We start from the raw sequence: 19,506 nt of genomic DNA, 5'->3' as shown, positions 1-19,506 counted from the left end.
CGGCCGATGCAACTATTCCAAGTCTGGACCCAACTCAGAATGCTGTCGCATGCAGCAAGCTGCTTTCCGAGCTGAAGAATGTGGGTATTGACTTGTTCCTGGTCAATGGTCCAGTCACCGCTCGCGGGATCAAGCAACAGATGACCAATCTCGACTGTGCCTTTTGGCAATGTAGACTCGATCAGAGGATCTCGGAGTTTGTCGTCGCTTACGAGGTAGACAGAGCCAGTTTTGTGTTTGTTGAAGTCAAGTCCCATAACTTTAGCAAATTCCTGCATTGCCTTCCATGCGCGGGCACAGCTATGGGGCCGGCCACAAAGAAATAGATCGTCATGGAGCCGATACAACAGCAGTCCTGTTTCTCTGTTGACCACGAGGTCCATCACAAAAAGAACAAGTTCTCCAATGAATTTCTCCGTCGCATGAGCCATCGGAACGCCGCGCCTACGGATCTTTGGCCCTTTAGGTTCTTCTCCCTCAGTTGCTGGGGTCATGTTCAATGGTGCTTCAAGAACCTTTTTGTAAAACTCAATTAGCTTGAGAGGAAAGCCGAAGAATCGCATCACAGCGAAAATGGTTGTGTGCGAGAGCCCGGTTGCATACCATTGCAGATCCGACTGTAGAACTGCGGCTTCGCCGTTGAGAGTACGATTAAAGAGAGTTTCCGTAGCAATAGTTCTAAGGAGCGACTGCTTGATGTTTTGAACAGCCCTCATTTCACCTCCATCCTCGTCGTCATTTGCTGCGCCGTCATTGACATAGGTCCCAGCTCCAAGTGCATCTACCGTTCCCGGTAATTGCGACAGAAAGAACTGATTAATAAAACGCTTTTTCCGCTCTATGTCGACACTGTTATGAGTGGGGATGCTCTCAGCGGTGTAGTATTGGCGCCGCAGCCGGTCAAGAGGACTTATTTTGGCGCCGGAAGTCCACTCCCAGCTCGGAGAAGACTCAACAAATGCCTTTAACAGGGACTTCGTCATTATGCAGCATTGAATGCCGACATACTCGATGAATATCGCCTGAAGAACATCCTCGTCCATCCAGATACGGTATTTGCCATTCAACTGCTGGCGTGGAAGGATCGGGATTCCATCTGCACCAGCTTGCCATTGCCAAGAGTCAAAGTCGGCGTATCTCATGTTTAAAACATCACCAATCTCTTTCAGGGCCACCTCGTTGTCGAGGAAATCTCGAAGTATGACCTGCTTTTCGTCACTGAGGAGGTCCTCTGCAAGGAGGCCACGCAGACACCACTTCAGGGTATCTGTATCAAATGGATTCTTCTGGCGCATTAGCGACTCTCCAGAGTCTTTGACTTGCTCTCGAAGGCCTTCGAGACTCTGCCATTCCTTGTCACCCTCGAACAAGTCCTTCATGAATAGGTCAATTTCAACCTCGTCAGTCTCAAGTGGTACGAAGACAACTTTCTCAAACTTATCGCACAACTCTTGTAACCTCTCCTTCTGCCGATCTACAACCTCGAAGGAGGCATCGTCAGCAACCGGTACTTCTCCGATGGGACTGGTGGGATTCATCCACTCCGTTACCAGCTGTGAGTACAAGTGCGCCAGCCCGAGCTTGCGGCTCTGAACTTCGAGCTTTGAGCGGAGTACATCCTCCCAGGACTCAATCATGTTAGCTGGTACCGATGCATCGTAGCGAGCTTGTTGGAGCCAGTACTTGATGTTCTTGACTTTGCGGTCTTGCAACGCTTCAGGATAGAGGTCAGCCAGTCCCTGCGAGAGCGTGGTTATCCTCTTGTGAGGCTCGTTGGGATATCTGTCTGCCTGCTTGAGGACTTCATTCTTCCTCTCCTCATATCTGGCACGTTGCTTCTCAATCTCATGAATCTTGGTTACGGATATAGACTGCAGAGTGCGTGAGAGGACGGAAGCTGGCGGGGCCATGGCCGCTAAGGTGAAGGAACGGTGTGGAGAGATGACAGGGGTTCGGCGACAGGTCAGGCGGGAGCAGTCTGTGCAGTATAGAGGATGAGACACACCTAACTAGACATAGAACTGCGATGCCACTAATCAAAAAGAGATTCAGAGAGAATTAATTTGGGAACTCTACGCTTTATTATAGTCTTTTCGGCGCCATTCGTGGTCTCATCGGCCGCATAGTAACAGGGGCATGGGGCTGAGGTGCCTAATGCTGCCTTAGGCTACACGACGATCCCAGCATTCACCAATCCTCAAAGTTTACATCTGCAGCAGAAGAGCCAATGGATGACCAAGATCCTTCGAATTGTGCTAAAACATGCAGCCGGGTAGCAGGGCACATACGAGTTATTCAAACGCATAGTGTATAATGCAACTATCGCTCCGGATTAAGAATGGCATAAAAAGTACTTACTGGTATAGGCAGAAATCGATCGACACAAGGTAGAGAGAATGGAATCAATAATATCGTTATGATATACGTCACAACCCCGAATATTCCATACGCCAAGAGCTTAGGCTATCTCGTTCTGTAACCGCTCGACAGTGTTTTCGATGAGGCAGTCTATGTGAATCCATCGTGCCACCAACAATTCTCTTTGACATTGTTCGCCTTCGTGTAGCTCTCTGATATTGACCAGTGTCTCTGAGATTGAGGATCTGTATTTTCCCAGCACCTCAATCAATCGCTGATCGACATCCCTCTGACTGCGGTCACCATCATCCATCCCGTCTACAAATCTTGCCCATTCTCTTGTGTTGCAGCATAGCGTCCTCATGGCAACCTGTGTCCGGTAGCACACCTGGTTTCGGTCCAGCACGTAGCTACCTAGGAAGCCACGGTCATCTAGCATCTCCCTCTGCTTGTCGTTGAGCAGTGGCATGACCACTTCGTCCAGCCCGACCTCATCCCACTGGTTCGGGTTCATGACAAAACCGTACTCGACCATCAAAAAATCACCTCCATGCCGTCCGTAGCAAATCCTGATCTCCTCGCCCATTTCATACGACTTGTGCGCGCGGACTATAAAAGACTGGGCATCAAAATTAACGTTGCAACCCTCATCAGCGTGATTGAACAAGTCCGCAACAGGCTGGAGCACCATGCGGTCTTCCTTCCTCCTTCTCTTCAGGCTCGGGTTCAGATAATAGAACGTTCGCGTGTTTGCCAGAAGCCAGCCGTACGTAAATCTGTCCCGATTCAGGTCAGGGAAAGCAGCATTAACAGCTACCCACTCCTTGGCCAACTTTACTTGCTGCTTGGAGAGAAGCTTCTTTGCCGGGCCTGGGAGCAAGGATTGCAAAGGAACAGGCCAGAGCAGAGGCATGGACGTGAAATCTTCTGGACGAGGGCAAACCGCGTTCCAGATGCTGTACTTGTCTGAAGTATCTAGCGCTAGATCTGCAGCCAGCAGACCGTGCACTGATATGTCCTTTGGAAGCTTAGAACGAACAGCTGTGGGAACAGTGTCGATACTTCGGAGGCAGGACGTAGGAACCTCGAGGATTACCTCATCAGGCTGAGACTATGTTGGTAAAGCCGGGAACGCATATGGGGAAAAGAACGTACAAACCTTGATTGGACGGGTTGCGATGACACCAACACCGCGCCCAGGAAGGCGTTTCGGAATTAAGCCATTGAACTCAATACCCTTGCTCCTGGCCCAGTCGAGAAGCTCTTCCACGGCGTCCATCTTGGGATATAAGTAAAAGGCCAAATTTTTCAGCAGGGTCAAGGTGGGTGGAGGCGCGATGTGATCAGGAGGGTTCTGTCAAAGCTCAATTCCATGCTTTAAAGCACGGAGTGGTCCTAATCAAATGAGCGTGCTCGCTTCCATCCTTCTCCGAATGTCAATGATCGCAAACATTGCGCTATTGTGAGTTGCCCGATTTGTTAATCCCGAGACTGCGATTGGTGGTGGAGTTTTTTATGGAGTCGTTGGCAAAATTCCGCGCCTGTTAAATCAACGCCCGCCGTGTAGACAAAGCACGATCCTGAAGCTTCGAACCGGGCATTGCGACGGCAAGAGGAAACATCAATATCGTAACTGGAGAGTGAGAGTAATAACGTGGTCCTCTGATATTTCATCCTTGCCTGGAACAAAAAGTGACAGAAGCAACACCCAGGACTGAATTGGTATTTGGTCGAAAAAACAGCTGCACCAGAACGCCATATCTCCCTATGCATACATATGATTTTCCCCAGTTTACACAGAAGTCAATCTTACATTCAGAGAATTTTCCACGGATCCAGTCTATCTTGAAAGCCCCGATTCCCTCCTCATTGCTTCCTTCAAAGCCCTAGCTTCTTCGGCCCTCTTCGCGTCGTCCGCTAATCTCTCTTGCTTATATGCCCTTGCGGCTTCCTCTTGCACTGTCCATACTGCGGCTCTATCAGTATCTCTGGGATTAGGTCGGGGGCGAAGCATGTATCGACATACTGGGTCTGTCGTCCTTGGAGAAGTCCTTGAGCTGGTTGACAAAGTCGTCGAACTCCTGCTGCCTCTCAAAGCGTCTCTCCAAGCTCTTCTTCTGTAGGTCGGGATTGTAACGCTTGAAGAGTTCCTCGTCGGTCGGCTGGACCCAGAAAACGAACGCCGGACCGCCTACGCAGACTACTGCGCCGCTGCAATCGAATGGCATTGTTAGTACATGTTTGCGACAGGAGGCGGGATGAAATTGGTCATGGGGAGGGGACTCACACGCCCAACATTTTGACCCAGGTTCCGATCTTTGACTTTGCCGCCATCTTGAGTTTGCTGTATTCTTAAAATTGGAAGAGGGAGTAGTGTTACATAACTTCTCCTACTCTCTACCAGTCATGGATCTTCGGGTCGCGCCAAAAGATTCAATGACGATTATCCAGGGTCCTTAGCTAGCGCATGGTGGAGTGCCTGTGGCGGTGCAAATGTGGCACTTATTCACTACCTATTCCCCTCCATCATTGCGATTTTACATTTGTGCAACAAAACGAGGTAGGTAAGATGGCGTTGACGCGAATACTGTGAGGTGCCCACTCAAAGGCAGTCAACGGCAAGAGACTTCATGAGATGGCCTGCAATCGCTTTCGCCACGTTGTATGCCGACTACTTATGCGGCCTGTGGACGATGTTTTCGGAAGTGGAGGGGCCATGAGGGCATGTTCTTCTACCTTGTTGTTGATCCATCACTTACAAGCCATCCTGGCAAACAGAAAGGTGCCGTCGAGTATGATGTTGATCATATTCGTGAAATCTTCGAAACGGTAGTCTTCCGCTGGTCCACCACCAGTGATGTCGGCGTTTTGTGACGAGAATACCAACTGTGTTAAATTCCTTAATTCTCTTTTCCCAGGTCCTCTTCGTTGGATGTGTCGCATAACTAGTCATGTAATTTGGGCTCAGCAAGTCCATTGTCATTTGCCTCCTTACTCGGTGCCCTTTACGGATCCATCAGCGCCCTCTTTGCTCGAGATCAACGACGGCTCTATGGTATGGTGAATACAGCATGGATCTGCTGACCGAGACGTTGAGAATCTTTTGAACGATTATTGTCAGCCGGTTCTCATGCCTTAAGCATAGAGCGGGTCGAATGCCAGCTTACCCGGTCACTACGTACGGTGGCATTTCGGCAGTACTGTCGAGTACGATAAAGTAGAAATATTGAGATAGACTTGCGTATAGTCACCTCAAAATAGATACGATGACTTGATTTGAGGTAAAAACAGTACCTTTACGCATTTTGTGAGATTTGATCTTCTTAGTGATAACCACGGCACACTGGCTTTATCATTGAGGCGATATGGAATTGCATATAGCAAGCTACGAACGCCTGGAGTTCATCCATAAACCTACACTATCTGACATAGAATATGCGACACTCGAAAGTAGCAAGCGCAAACTAAGAGAACGGGGCAGTAAATGTTGGGTCAGCGAAATTGACGACTATGCGACAGATTGAATACGAAGTTGAACACGAAACCGGCCCAGGTACTAGTAATCGCATAGGTCGTACCTATCGTCAAGGACCTTGTCATAAGAGTCCCATCCCATCGTAGCCCGTCTACAAATCACTGCAGTTTTAGAAGCGTAATCAATCAGTCTGGGCGTCATGACAAAGCTGGTAGAAGAGCAGCGCGCCATTTCCCCGCAAATGCACCACTCGGTCCCATGAGCAAATGCCCCTACAGCTACACATTACCAGGCATGCATAGAGACAAAGTCGGGTTGGTGCCAATTATAGTGAGACAGGCTTTCTGAGCCGGTCTTAGTCCTCAAACTTGTCTAGCCATTTGCACGTTTCCTGGTGCATATACTAGCTTGACGATGACAAGTACACTTTGTGGTGCCCTCCAATGTAGAAATGTCAGAGAGTTGTAACGACACCATACATACAGCTTTCTTTGAGTACGTAGCTGCAACAAACTCGCACAGTAACCCTACAAGATGGAGACTATTGTAAGTGCCGAAGGCCGAAAAACGTGCAATAACACCACTTGGAAACTAACTATAGTCAGATGTTTGCCGTCGCTTGGCTGGAGCATATCACGAGTATACTTCGGCTCCTTCGCACCGATAAAACACATACGGCGAATCTCAGATGGCCAAAACACTGGATGCTTATTTGTCGAGGGCTCACGTATAGTATGCGGCAACTGGGTCTTGTGTATATGACTTGCTTGGGATCGGCTTCAAGACATCCTTGTTTTAGCGCGTGATATGATGCTTGTATTATGTAAAGGGTTTGCAGCCTCCGTGCTTGGAGCTGAAGCATGAGTACTGGTAAGGCCGTTCCCGGTCTCGAACTTGCCGCTTTCACCTTCAGCCCCCATGACTTGGTTTGCACAGCCGATACTGCTCAATCATTGGCCTCGCGTAAGTAACATGATCTCTAGAGTTGTAGATAATACCTGGCAGCCTGGTTGGCCTTGACTACGAATCATCTTAAATCCTACCTATGGGAGGCTAAGCAAGCATTGTTTGTCAAAGTTTCAGCCCAAGCCCAGCGCCAGAATCGCCGTAACAAACAAATAGTACTATGTACCCGCAGAGCTCAGACAGCATTGAGTGCTTCGCCCTAATTAGATTTCAATGCCCCCACCTATAAGGCATGACACATTGCATACCATACTTTGCTCTTAGTTCTCGGTCTACCCACAGGACAGCCGTTCGGCTTTCCTCCTTTTGCAAGTCGTGAGGATCAACTACCAAGGCAAAATTGAGGCGAAAAAAGACACGCGATCCTAAGTACTCAAGCAACCCTCGCACAGAGCGGCAAAAGAGATTGGGCTTACTGCACCAGCCCGGGTCTTCGGAATGTTCGCAGCAAGTGCTGGAAGAATGCCAAGATATTCAAGAATGTCAGGCATCCAATCAGTGGTTCAATCCCGCCGACCCCTGATTGATTTGACACAACGCTTTGGTACGACGATAACGTGGCCAAATGCCGTTGAGGGTCAATTTCATGCGACGATCCTAGGGGATCTAGGGCGCCTCCTGTGATGGTGCATTCCGAGAAGTTCAGACGTTTCTAGCTGAACCGCCAGCCCGCCCTTTACCAGGCTCGCCAGGCTCGCTCGCTGGCTATGATGTTAAGCGACTGAGGTGGTGTAGTTTCTTTTTCGCGTCTTACCCGAGAAAAGACAAGACAGGGGTTGTCGACGAGCAAGCTGTAGGTAGACCAATACCTTCAACATAATTGTAGATTGGTAGATATATATTGTTGGGCTGGGAGAAGAAGAGCTACATTCAAGAGCCTTACTATGAACCACAGATACTGGGATGCCGGGACATGCGCTGTACAGCCTTCGCTGTGACCACTCAGCCGCCTGACCGTACTGTACTGTTTCTCATGTGGTATTCGAGCTGGTGTCAGCTGGTGAATCTCAAGTCCAAGGTTGTCTTAAACAGTTTGGCCGTAGTCTGCTTGCAGTGCAACTAAAAGACCATCTGTTTTAGCATCTGGCGCAGGCGCGATTACTGAGTTATTGACTTGTCTCATTGTCTCTTGTGCTTGCTCGTAGCCGGCTGTACAGGCATTTCCAGCGGCTTACGATTCCTCGGTTGCATTTAAGGTACGCCGCACGCCGTGGCGCCGCTAGACCCGCGAACCAGGGCCCCAAGTTGGTAGTGCAGCGGGGTTTGTTTCCACTGTCTGGTCATGCGCTAAGCAAGCTAAGCAAGTGAGCCAGGCCGGACAACGTTCTGCTCACGTCAACCTAATTAGTTATCAGTTGCCCTTGATGCAAACTTACGGTGATAAAGTACCTGCGACGTTCCCTGCGACGTTCCCTACAGTACGTGGAGTCGGAGGCGTGGACCAAACTTGGGGGTGCCGAAACTGGCGATCAGCACCGAGCCGAAACAGTCCCCTCCAATTTTAGAACAACATCACACTTGCGCCTTCTCTCCTACCACTGCAACAGTGTTGTAACAGCAGAGCTGACAGCACTCCGGGGCTTGCACTTGGGACGACCGGAGTTTGGGTCATCTTGCACGAGTCCTACAGCACTCACTTCCTGGAAAGTCGTTCAGTTCCATTCCTCCCGTTGACTTACAGCCAAGCCAAACACAACCAGCCCCCCCCACCTTTTGGCCAATGGCTTGTCTATGATCCCCCCCACGAATACAACGAATCACTTGCAGAGACAAAGGCAGAAAGCGTAAGAAAAGAAGTTGATGCTCTGCTGCTGCAGCGAGAGGCTACGCGCTTGCCCTTATCACGACATCACGACCGGCGATTGCCGCCGAGAAACCCACGCGCGACATGGCGTACAACGGAGGAGGGTTCCCCGAGCAGCAGCGTCCCTATGCTGGACCGGCGGCGCGAAGACCAGCTCCTGGAAGCAACATGCCTCCCGCGCCGCAACAGTATGATCAGTACCAAGACGACTATGCTTATGGCTTCGACGGATATGACAATGACGGCTACGATCAAGGCTATGCGCCCCCTCCACAGGATATGGGTTATGGAAGAGGCAGGCCCCCGCCGCCGCCGGGTGGCAGCTACCCGCCCCAAGACGGATATGGACCCGGACCTGGACCTGGTAGAGGTGGTCGCCCGCCTCCCCAGAACGCAAGAGGAGGACCCATGATGCGAGGGCGCGGGGGCCCAGCGCCCGGCCCAGGGCGAGGTGGATATGGCCCAGGCCCCGGAGGTCGACCTGGTCCTCTCGATCGCGCTGGTAGCTCAGGTCCCTTAGGTAAACACATTTACAGCTTTGCTGCGCCATGATCGCTCAGGGTTGTGAAGCTAATTGGGACAGGAAACCGTGCGCCGCCGAACATGATAAGTCCACAAGAACAGGGCTTCGGTAACCCATTCCCATCGTTCCCCGGACAGAACAGAAGATCAGATCTCGATGAGGAGCAGCGTATACTAGATGGAATGGAATCCATGAGCATGGATGGTGGAGGCAGGCGCCCACCGCCACGGAGGCCCACCAATGGTAGTGTTGGTTCGCAGCAAGGCCCCCCACAAAGACGCCCAACAATGGATGACACATATGGCGGGAGGCCATCCATGGACAGTCAAAGAGGCGGACAGCGAGGCCCACCGCCGCAAGGATTACCCGATAGACGTGGTCCGCCACCAGGACCGGGACCGGGACCTGCTTATGGTGGCTACGACGACGGATACGGAGGCGACATGCCGCCAAGAGACAACTTTGGACCGCCAGGACGAAGTATGACGATGCCGAACAACCCAGAACCACCGATGAACATGGGCATGCGGCAACCTCCCCGAGCAGATAGCGCGGCTCCTGGCTACGGTCCACCAGTACGGGGTATGCCTCTAAGGCCATCAACGGCGTCGGGCAACCGCCCTCCGCCACAAAGGATGTACCCGCCTCAAGGACCACCCGGGCCGCCTGGACCTGCAGGACCTGAGGAGTGGGATAACTACGAACCACCCAAGCAAGCACCGTGGTCTCAGCAACCAGTTAGAGCCTCGTTTGGCGACTTCTACGATGCTTACTACCACCCTAGGAATAGTGATAACCAGTATCCTGCTGGAAGACGGTCAAACGATATACCCGAATATGATGAGCCGCCAAATCAAGGACCCAGAGGTTCCTTTGACCAGCATATACGGCCAGGCCCAAACCCCGGGATGCCGCAACAGGGCCCAGCGCGCGTCGCGGAGCTGAGCAGGACAAAATCGCAGCCAAATCTACGCGAGCCACAAGCAGCAGTTTTTGAAATGGCTGCAGATATGCCTCCAGTTCCAGCTGGAGGTTTCCAGGCGTACAATCCCGCACAGCCAGGCCCCCCACCTGGCGTGCTACCCAATCTTCCTGCAACAAACGTACATCAACCTGGACCGGCGACCAGACACCCCGTACCAGTACGTCCAGGTCTCTTACCAAATTCCATGGTAGACATGCAAGACAAGCCTACACCTCTGCGACAGTACAGTGGCCCACCTCCGGGGGCGAAACTTGCCCAAGGCAGACCACAGCCGTCAGCACAGCCCAATGGTCGACCTAGTTCCATCGAGCATGTCCCAGTAACTGTAGAAGAACTGGAGCAATTGCGTGCTGTTATTAAAAATGAGCCCAACGATCAACAATCCGCCCTTACGCTTGCAAAGAAGCTAGTCGAAGCAGCTGATGTTTTGGTCCCCCGGCTACCTGACCCGAAAGCTCGCGCTCGATCACGGGAGCGCTATGTAATGGATGCTCACAAGATTCTCAAGAAGCTCGTTAGCGCACAGAATTCCGATGCGATGTTCTTCTTGGCAGACTGCATGGGACGTGGTGCCCTAGGCTTCGAGCCGGACAACAAAGAGGCATTCACCCTTTACCAATCCGCCGCAAAGCTCGGTCATGCAGCGGCAGCTTATCGAACAGCTGTGTGTTGCGAACTAGGCAATGATGACGGTGGTGGGACGCGCAAAGATCCCTTAAAAGCGATCCAGTGGTATAAGAGAGCTGCGACGCTGGGGGACACACCCGCGATGTATAAGGTTGGAATGATCTTGCTCAAAGGACTGCTTGGTCAGCCTAAGAATCCTCGCGAAGCTGTTGGATGGCTGAAGAGGGCAGCCGAGCGTGCCGACGCCGAGAACCCTCATGCGTTACATGAGCTTGGTCTACTATACGAGTCCGCGCAACCGAATGACGTCATCCTCCGAGACGAACCCTATGCCCTGCAATTGTTCGAACAAGCCGCCAATCTAGGCTACAAGTTCAGTCAATTTAGAATGGGATGTGCGTATGAGTATGGTCTTATGGGTTGTCCGATCGATCCGCGAGCCTCCATTATGTGGTATTCAAGGGCAGCGACCCAGGAAGAGCACCAGTCTGAGTTGGCATTGAGTGGCTGGTACCTGACTGGTACCGAAGGAGTCCTACAGCAGAGTGATACTGAGGCATACCTTTGGGCAAGAAAGGCAGCTCAAGCTGGGCTGGCAAAGGCGGAGTATGCCATGGGCTACTTTACGGAGGTTGGCATTGGTATTGCTGCCAACCTGGAAGATGCGAAGCGTTGGTACTGGCGCGCAGCTGGTGAGTGTCACGCCTCCAACTTCAACTGCTAATAACAATTCGCTAACTTTCAACAGCTCAAAACTTCCCAAAAGCTCGGGAACGCCTTGAGGATCTCAAGCGCTCCGGTAAGAACGGAGGCCCACGTCAACGCGAACGCATCTCGCGAAGCAAGATCGGCAAGCAACAGGAGGGAGAGTGCTCTGTGATGTAGAGCGCCCAGATACTCAGAACTCCTCAGCAACAAAACCTGGAGAGTGTGGAATTCCCACCGAGAAAATCGTCGCTGCGGAATATGTGGTTATTCCGCAGCCGACCCGACTTTTCTCGGCAGAACTCCATGCCTTCTATGGGCGCTCATCTTTCTGTCAAAGATGAAAATGTCCCTACTGGACAGCGAGATGACCCGTTTGCAGACATCTGATATTTGATTTTCTGCTTTACGTATCGTCAGGCAGAAAACAGTGTTGAGCGTTTTCTTTTTTTTATTACTCTTTGCTTTTGTTTTATCACAACAACCGGAGTAATGCTTGCTGTGTGGTCACATGTATTGTATAGTATACTCATGGATTTTGTACCATTATCTCCTAGTGCATCACCACGGCGTACTGAGTCTGAAACATGATGAACGAGACAAAAAAAGAAGAAGAAGGGAGAAGATTGGACCTGGAGTCTAGCTCATGATACCACGGGATTGCCTTGAAGCTACGTTAGTTCGGTGCTCTAAGTCGATCAAGTTCGCCTGAATTTAGGAAAGGGGCAGGAAAATGAATTCACATTTGAAACACACGTATTCTGGGCACGCGGTACCACGTTGAATGCGTTTATTGTCATGAACAATTATCAATGCTGCATCGACTCTCGATTTTCATCATCAGGATCTTGCAAATATCACGCCAGTATAAGATACAGGTGCAGAAAGACTGACAAAAGTTCGCCTTGAAGCACTGTTCAAGCTCAGAGACGTCGTGTGGATACTATCCCGAGATCTGGAACCCGATATAACGCAGACAAAGAGAAAGGCCGAGTGCGATGTAGTTTGGCGAGACAAAGTAGCGGCTCTCGATCAAGTGTGGTAAACAGTGCAATTGCAAGATCTTACCCCCATGACAGACCCAGCTGGCGCTTCATGCATAGCCGGAATGGGGATCGGTCAGGAGTGTAGTGTTTTTTTTCGAGCCTACACGGCGGGGCTTCAGTCAGCAAAGGTCAAGAAACCTTCGGGAGAGGCTGGAAACCAGATGGCCTGTTCCGAAGGAACGAACGAATGGTGATGGGAAATATGATCGTTATAGTTCATTCTGGATCTACCAACCATATTTCTCCGCGACTGATTTAGCGGCAGCTGCCTTTTGTGTGGGTTAAAACTGCAGTGAAAAAGAACGGGTGGCAGCATTAGCTTCCGCACCCTGTAATATGCATGTGGGTTCGGGGAGTTTTCAGTATACTCCTTGGGATGGTTAAAATTGCAGTGAAGTCTGCAAGACAGAGCATGTAACATAGGGCTACGATCTTATATAATATCGGCCAATGATAAACATACACTAGTGGTGCCCCCCCTTTTTGTCTGAAATTATCGTGATCTCCATTGGTGCGTTCCGTGGCGAACCCATAGCACGCTCAGGCCTTGATGGACTTGAACTTCTCAAGAGCGTCCACCAGAGCTTCCTCGATACTCGGCTCGTGAGCACTGTGGCCGGCGTCACCGACGATCGTATACTCTACATTCTTGTTCTCCTTTCCTCCAAGGGCCTTGTACAGGTCCCAACTTGTCTTTGCCGGGCACACCACATCGTATCGACCCTGGATGATGACAATGGGTAGGTGCTTGATCTTGTGGACGTCGTCAACGAGCTGACCGTCCTTCATCCAACCTCCGTTGACGAAGTAATGAGACTCAATTCGTGCGAATGCCAGAGCCCTAAGAAAGAACATCAGTGACAATGTCTCGAGAGACGATATGTTTTTCTTACCACTTGGGATCATTCGCCTTGGCAATATATTCCTGGTTGATGATCAGTCTGCTTGTGGACACCTCCCAGCGACTCCAGTTATCGGCACTGTCCGAGCGGGTTAGCCCCAATACCAATAAGATGCTGCTGCAACTGAAGAAGCACCGTACCACTTAAGTTTTTCCTCCTCATTGTCTCCTGTGAGTCTCTTGTAGTAAGCCTGCATCATATCGCCCCTCTCCTCCTCGGGGATGCAGGCCTCGTAGGGCTCAAAGTACTCCGGGAACAGGAAGTTTGCTCCCTGCTGGTAGTACCACAACAGCTCCTCCCGCCTCAGCGTGAAGATGCCCCTGATGATCAAGCCGAGACATTGATCGGGGTGCTTCTCCGAGTAGGCGAGCGCGAGCGTAGAGCCCCATGACCCGCCAAAGACGATCCACTTCTCGATGCCGAGATGCTTGCGGAGCTTCTCGATGTCCTCCACGAGGTGCCAGGTGGTATTGTCCTCTAGCGACGCGTGGGGGGTGCTCTTGCCGCTGCCGCGCTGGTCGAAGAGGATGCTCCGGTAGTGTGACGGATCGAAGTACTGCCTGTCCGAGTCTTCTATGCCACCGCCCGGTCCACCGTGGAGATAGATGATCGGGACACCCGAGGGGGCACCGCAGTCTTCCCAGTAGATGGAGTGGACCGAGGAGACCTGGAGATAGCCTGACTTGGTGACATCGAACTTGGGGTAGATTGGCGCCATGGTTATCTTGTGGGGTGGCACAGCTAGCAGAAGTGGTGTTTTTGGCAATGCAAGCTAGCTTCGTTATAGGTCGGTGTTGCTCTGGAATTTGGTGTTGGATATGACGGTCAAACGCCAATTATAACCCCGCCTCAACGCCCGGCGAAAGACCCCACACTCAAAGCCGTGACCAGCCGGCATTCCTACGCAAGTCTGCCCCCCAATTATCCTTTCTACTTTTTCTTTTATATATATATATTTATATGCCAGATTATGCTCAGCGTTAGACCAAAGAATCAACTGAAATTTGAAGTCAAAATCTTCCAGTCATCAGCTCTAACGATACTGAGATCACCTACCAAGTTGTGAACACAAGGCTATAAGCAGCCGACGGCACCTGTACCACGAAAACCAGCCGCAAATGATATACCATCCTCCACGATGCCGCGTAGTAATTCTTAGCTCATTTTGTAATGATGTTTTCGCGGTAATCTGAAATATGTCTGGCTACTCAATTTTCGTACTGTAGCATAGATTGTGTGAGCTTCGTGTTAGCCAATTAGCTACAACCTCATGCAAGAGCGCTTCCCGGACAAAGATAGGAAAGCTTGATGACATTGTAGTTTACTTAGTACAAATATCCCACTGGTTCTAGCATTATTCAAAACTAGCTATCACGCACTTCAATTGGCTTCTCCCTATTGAGGTATGTTAAGATTTCCTCGAGAGGTCGCTCCCTTTACGGACAGAATTACCAAAATATATAAGATGACCAAACTCTGTTATATAACTGGCCATAGCTTGGCACAAGGTACGAACATAACCTCTGGTGATGATATATGTAACCAACCCCTTTGCCCAGATCCACGAAGCTATGACAGAGCCCTACACATTTAACCACTGCCCACGTCCTCCAGTTTTGTTCCTCCCTATGCCCCATTGACACAGTCTGCTAGATTATGCCGCTGCTCTAACCCAATGTAACTTGAGGCTCTCACCCATGAGCTATTACTGTCTAAGCTATATATCACAGGCGGCATAGTTCAGAGGGGGGAAGGTTACAGTTGTCCCCTGTGGAAGCAAGAATTATGTGGTCACTGCATATCATCATCCCCGTGGGATCAGAGCAGAACATGTCTTTTGACCCTCAATTGATTGATTGCACTGCATAAATCAGAATGTCACAAGCAAATTCAGAGTTTTCTTTTATTGATTTTTTGTTGAATTCCATTTCGCACTTTCGGATGTTTGCCGTGAACGAGAGGACCCGATTGAGTCATACATAGCTAGTAATTGAGAGGGTTGAGACCCTAGAACGGCTGGAATAGGGGACATACTGGTACAACGATTGAACATGATACTTCCCAGTCGCCAGCGACAAGCGGAGAATAGCTTGACGGCACAAGCCGGTGTTGAGATCTTGCCATCATCAAAATACGGCAAGGACGAATACAGCCCAAATGTGCTATGATAAGCATGGCGTAGATCATCTTGCTGGGGATAATCTAGTATCAGCCTCGCCCTGGCGGCGGGACGTTTGGCCACTGTTGGCCTCTGTTAAGGCCGGCCGAACCATGAGCTGCTGGCGCCTGTAGTTGCGGTTGCGGCGGAAGGTCATGACAACCAGTGGTGTTAAACACCGGCGGGCGAGAATCCTATTCTCCCCGCGGACGCTTAGCACCATGAGGGTTCTGCTGCCAGTCGTTGCCGCCTTGGTTACCACCAAAGAAGTTGGGATTGAAGTTGGACTGCATACCGCTGCCCATCATGCCCATTCCCATGTTGCCGGGCATACCTCCCATGGGCATACCGGTAAATCCTGCTGAAAAATACAGTTAGAATCATCATGAATTATGCAGTGTATGTTATGAGGGCGACCGTTGATTGCTGACGGGGATTATGCAAGAGGACAGAATCTCAGCCAGGAGCTGACTAGTCACAGAAAACGAATGTGAACTACTTGGTTCTTGTTGTTCCAGTCCGTGGTGATTGCTTGCAGGCTAGAGGGCCCAGCGGCAGGTTTGCGACGCCACGTTGTAAAAAGAAAACGTAAGGACTCACCTGACATACCCATGTTGCCCATATTGCCCATCATGTTGTTCATGCCACCACGGCCTCTGAAGCCGCCGGGGCCACCACGCATCATGCCTCCCCCGCGGTTGTTATAGCCGCCGTTGAAGCCACCACCACCACCCATAGACGGGTTGAACCCCCCACCCATGTTGTTGTTGAACCCCATGTTTCCGCCAGAGAAGTTGTTGTTGAAACCACCCCGTGGGCCACCGCCAAAGCTGCCGCGACCTCGGTAGTTGTTGTTGAAGTTACCACCACGATTATTGAAGCCACCAGGGTTGGCACCTCCTCGAGTAACCTGGTCTTGTTTGCCTCGGGCAGGTGCGTCCTTGGGCAGAGTCTTGAAGGGATTACTGTGGGGTGTTGAATAGACTGCACTTGGCTTCTTGCTGGCAGGAGGAGCATCACCAGTGTCAATGTGGTGTTTTGTTGCAGTGGCAGCTTGTTGAGACGTGAAGTCAACATAAGCTTGGCTATTGAAATGCATTAGCAAGATGTATGACTTGCAAGTAACCTCATCTTGAAGAGTGTAGGCTAGACCGTTCCCACAACACATGTGTATCTTCGATAATTGTCGCGCGTCGAAAAATATTGCCGCTGGATTTGAGAGACCAGAGTCATCGGGTACACAAGAAAGAAGACCGCAAAACTTACCCTTTGCTTTTACCGTTCACCTTATGCTCACTGAAAGTAATGTCTTTCAGCTCATCTTCGCAACCAGCTTGGACGATATATTTGCGAATATCGTCGTCGGTGTTCCACCAGCTCAGATCCGAGATCATCAAGCAGCTGGTAGCACCTGGATCAATGGGACGATCGTCGGAACCCTCCTTGCGCTTGACGCCTTGATGCGGCTGCTGCGAAACCGATCGTGATCTGTCCTCTTCGTGATGACCTGTGCCGGCACCGTGGCCGTTTTGATCTTCAGTGCCATAATCATCGTGGCGAACAGAATGAGGATGGGTTGAGTTATTCGAGCCATTGGCAACCGTGATCGAGGTGTTGTTGTCATAAGCCTGAGCATTGTTTTCTTGGTTCGAGCTATTATGCGCCTCGTTGTCGGCCGAGCCGTAAATGTCGATCTCAAACTCCTCGTCAGCCATCTTGCTGCTTTCCACGGAGACGAACAAGCGTAAGTGTGTCGACGACTTTGGTGATATTTTTTAGTGTGCCTTTGTTACGGCTGATCAGTTCGTGAAAATGCCGTATTGCAGAGCGACGAGAATGTGGAGATGTGACTTCCTGGGATCGACTGAACAGAAGCTAGGTATCGGGTAAAGACAATGTGAGGCAGTTCCTGCTTGCGACGTTCGTATGGAAGGACAGCCCGCTCGTCAACAAAGCGAATGCTTTCACGTAGATTACCGTTAATCGACGCAGGGGCTCCGTCGCCTGGGGGGGTTTTGTATTGTATTAGTGTCGTAGATTCTTCGTTGTGCCTCCCAGTCTAAGATACTGAAGTCACAGAGCAGATATAAGCTCAAGGATTGGCATATATCTGACAGTGTCAAAAATGGCGTGTATTCTTTGGATAAATACACGTTCCCTATTCTCGTCCAAGCCATGATATCAGTCAAACGGAACGTATGTACATGGAAAGGCGCAAGGATAGCAAAGAAAAAAGACAAACAAGCAAGCGCAGTCGAATCGAGTTCGAATCAAACCAGAGACAAAAGACAGAAGCAAGCCTCACGAGCTTGCGAAAGCTATACGTACAGTCCTGATATCCTCCTCGAGATGGTTTCTTGAGATATGTGATTGACGAACAGACTCGTCTTACAGTATCAACGTTTGATCTCGACGAACAGATGTTCCAGATGCCACAAATAAGGAACCCTTCCTTGAATGCGTAGCAGCAGACGAAGCTCTGTGCTTGTAGTCTTGCTGGGTGCGTAGAGTATGATTGGTACAGGCAAAAGAAAGGTGCTCTCCAAATGACGACGACGACAACAACGATTAACTCTGCCTCTTATTTCAAATGTCAACAAAGGGATTGGCTCGTCGATTGTTCGGTCGGTGGTCTGCGACTCTCGAGGTCAAACGCAGACAACAAGGTGAGATGTGACAAGCTGTAATGGGACGAGGGAGGTAGGGAAACGGGGAGGCAGGCTTGCAAGATGCGGAAGAGTGCTGTACTTGTACCTGGTTAGAGCAAGGCAAAGTAAACCGATGTGTTTTTGAGCCTGTAGAGTGAAGCTACAGTCAAGGCAGGCAATAGAGAAGCGGCCCAACGCGTTTACGAGCAGATGCAAAGACGCCCGGCAATGGTTTCGAAGTTAAAAGCCCCGGAGCTCGGCCTCGTAGTGTCTCAAGCGTTTGGAAGCTCTCAGGCACGCTCTGGGGGGTTTAACATGGGGATCCACCTGGAGGGCACCTGAAAGAGAGCACCTGTCTGTGCTGAGTCTCCCCCCCCCCCTGGCAGGAGTGGCACGGGCTGTCGGGGCTAATTAATCCTATCCCTGGCTCAGCTCCAACACCCCTGACCGGTGACTAAGTGAGAGACTGGAGACTGCAACCCCGGGAATTCTGGCAGCTGAGAGCTTCAGCACAGCTACGCGTCAAGGGACGGAATGCCACTTGTCAAGAGAAGCCTCCAGACCCCGAGGATCCCTGCCTTGAACTCTACTGAGCAATCTGGCCGCATCTAATAATCCAGCACGCCTCCCCTAAAGTTGCAGCCACCCCAGAGGCGCCTCCCGATTCAATTCAACGGCCATCATTCCTTTCCGTTCCTCTCTGCTCAGTCAACCCAATCGCTCCCACGACCCAGTTCCTCTTTCGCCATCCCACGAGAGAACTCCTGCGACACCGCGCGACCTCGTTTCTCTTACAAGATAATAATACCCCACCCACCGCACACACAACCCACCGTCAACATGAGCGACCAAGTATCAGAGATCCTCGACCTCCCCAAGGACTTCGTCCGGGAGGGTTCGCTATTCATCAACAGGTGCACAAAGCCTGACCGCCAGGAATTTGTACGGGACTCCCTTGCTTAGACACGCGCCTTCAATTTGACACTCCTTGCTAACATGGGCCTCCCCACCACAGGTCAAGATCTGCCAGGCTGTCGGTGTTGGCTTCTTGATCATGGGCGCCGTCGGCTACATCGTCAAGCTCATCCACATCCCCGTCAACAACATCCTCGTCGGTGGCGCATAGACTCGCGAGGGACAAGAAGATACCGCGCCGGAGGGGCAAGGGGCGAGGGGCGATTTGAGCAATGCATTTGAAGGCTTGGGGTATACCAAAAGGAGTAAATGGTTCTCAGCATGGAAATGGGGAGGTAGAACGCACGATGCCGAAAACGGCAACAAAAGGACACCATACCCGACACAATAATTC

The 19,506-nt window shown here is 50.9% G+C and overlaps 6 protein-coding genes across 6 annotated transcripts; 2 read left to right on the top strand and 4 right to left on the bottom strand.

The window, feature by feature from the left end:
- Positions 1-2,391: 2,391 nt before the first annotated feature.
- BKA67DRAFT_575775 (SET domain-containing protein) lies at positions 2,392-3,826 on the bottom strand. The gene is made up of 2 exons (XM_046103526.1): positions 3,518-3,826; positions 2,392-3,463 (listed from the first exon to the last, which is right to left on the bottom strand). The coding sequence occupies exons 1-2, from the start codon at positions 3,635-3,637 to the stop codon at positions 2,459-2,461; spliced, it is 1,125 nt and encodes a 374-aa protein (XP_045955288.1). The 5' UTR covers positions 3,638-3,826; the 3' UTR covers positions 2,392-2,458.
- A 49-nt stretch (positions 3,827-3,875) lies between these two features.
- On the bottom strand, positions 3,876-4,776 carry BKA67DRAFT_575772 (uncharacterized protein). Its single transcript, XM_046103525.1, has 2 exons — positions 4,385-4,776; positions 3,876-4,326 (listed from the first exon to the last, which is right to left on the bottom strand). The coding sequence occupies exons 1-2, from the start codon at positions 4,584-4,586 to the stop codon at positions 4,199-4,201; spliced, it is 330 nt and encodes a 109-aa protein (XP_045955287.1). The 5' UTR covers positions 4,587-4,776; the 3' UTR covers positions 3,876-4,198.
- Positions 4,777-8,687: 3,911 nt separating this feature from the next.
- On the top strand, positions 8,688-11,623 carry BKA67DRAFT_521991 (uncharacterized protein; the record flags this gene model as incomplete). Its single annotated transcript, XM_046098332.1, has 3 exons — positions 8,688-9,123; positions 9,187-11,430; positions 11,487-11,623. The coding sequence occupies 3 exons, from the start codon at positions 8,688-8,690 to the stop codon at positions 11,621-11,623; spliced, it is 2,817 nt and encodes a 938-aa protein (XP_045955286.1).
- Positions 11,624-12,913: 1,290 nt separating this feature from the next.
- Positions 12,914-14,185, bottom strand: BKA67DRAFT_575763 (proline iminopeptidase). Its single transcript, XM_046103524.1, has 3 exons — positions 13,532-14,185; positions 13,383-13,469; positions 12,914-13,330 (listed from the first exon to the last, which is right to left on the bottom strand). Exons 1-3 carry the CDS (start codon positions 14,107-14,109, stop codon positions 13,030-13,032), a joined length of 966 nt encoding a protein of 321 aa, XP_045955285.1. The 5' UTR covers positions 14,110-14,185; the 3' UTR covers positions 12,914-13,029.
- Positions 14,186-15,743: 1,558 nt separating this feature from the next.
- Positions 15,744-17,264, bottom strand: BKA67DRAFT_538788 (uncharacterized protein; the record flags this gene model as incomplete). The annotated part of the gene is made up of 3 exons (XM_046100527.1): positions 15,744-15,907; positions 16,150-16,634; positions 16,816-17,264. 3 exons carry the CDS (start codon positions 17,262-17,264, stop codon positions 15,744-15,746), a joined length of 1,098 nt encoding a protein of 365 aa, XP_045955284.1.
- Positions 17,265-18,846: 1,582 nt separating this feature from the next.
- Positions 18,847-19,502, top strand: BKA67DRAFT_372181 (protein transporter Sec61 subunit gamma). Its single transcript, XM_046096493.1, has 2 exons — positions 18,847-19,139; positions 19,213-19,502. Exons 1-2 carry the CDS (start codon positions 19,038-19,040, stop codon positions 19,321-19,323), a joined length of 213 nt encoding a protein of 70 aa, XP_045955283.1. The 5' UTR covers positions 18,847-19,037; the 3' UTR covers positions 19,324-19,502.
- The last annotated feature ends 4 nt before the right edge of the window (positions 19,503-19,506 follow it).

The sequence above is a fragment of the Truncatella angustata genome (assembly GCF_020726525.1).
Source record: "Truncatella angustata strain MPI-SDFR-AT-0073 chromosome Unknown BKA67scaffold_7, whole genome shotgun sequence".
In the NCBI taxonomy this organism is placed as follows: domain Eukaryota; kingdom Fungi; phylum Ascomycota; class Sordariomycetes; order Amphisphaeriales; family Sporocadaceae; genus Truncatella; species Truncatella angustata.
This window is presented reverse-complemented; position numbering and strand designations above follow the sequence as displayed.

Bases quoted from the DNA above. Each gene is read 5' to 3' on its own strand.
- BKA67DRAFT_575775 (XM_046103526.1), bottom strand. From the start codon at position 3,637: ATGGACGCCGTGGAAGAGCTTCTCGACTGGGCCAGGAGCAAGGGTATT. The intron at 3,464-3,517 runs GTTTGTACGTTC...ACATAGTCTCAG, and splicing joins TCGCAACCCGTCCAATCAAG to CCTGATGAGGTAATCCTCGA.
- BKA67DRAFT_575772 (XM_046103525.1), bottom strand. From the start codon at position 4,586: ATGCCATTCGATTGCAGCGGCGCAGTAGTCTGCGTAGGCGGTCCGGCG. The intron at 4,327-4,384 runs GTATGTCGATAC...ATAGAGCCGCAG, and splicing joins CTCCAAGGACGACAGACCCA to TATGGACAGTGCAAGAGGAA.
- BKA67DRAFT_575763 (XM_046103524.1), bottom strand. From the start codon at position 14,109: ATGGCGCCAATCTACCCCAAGTTCGATGTCACCAAGTCAGGCTATCTC. The intron at 13,470-13,531 runs GTACGGTGCTTC...CCGCTCGGACAG, and splicing joins GAGGAGGAAAAACTTAAGTG to TGCCGATAACTGGAGTCGCT. The intron at 13,331-13,382 runs GTAAGAAAAACA...GTTCTTTCTTAG, and splicing joins AAGGCGAATGATCCCAAGTG to GGCTCTGGCATTCGCACGAA.
- BKA67DRAFT_372181 (XM_046096493.1), top strand. From the start codon at position 19,038: ATGAGCGACCAAGTATCAGAGATCCTCGACCTCCCCAAGGACTTCGTC. The intron at 19,140-19,212 runs GTACGGGACTCC...TCCCCACCACAG, and splicing joins AGCCTGACCGCCAGGAATTT to GTCAAGATCTGCCAGGCTGT.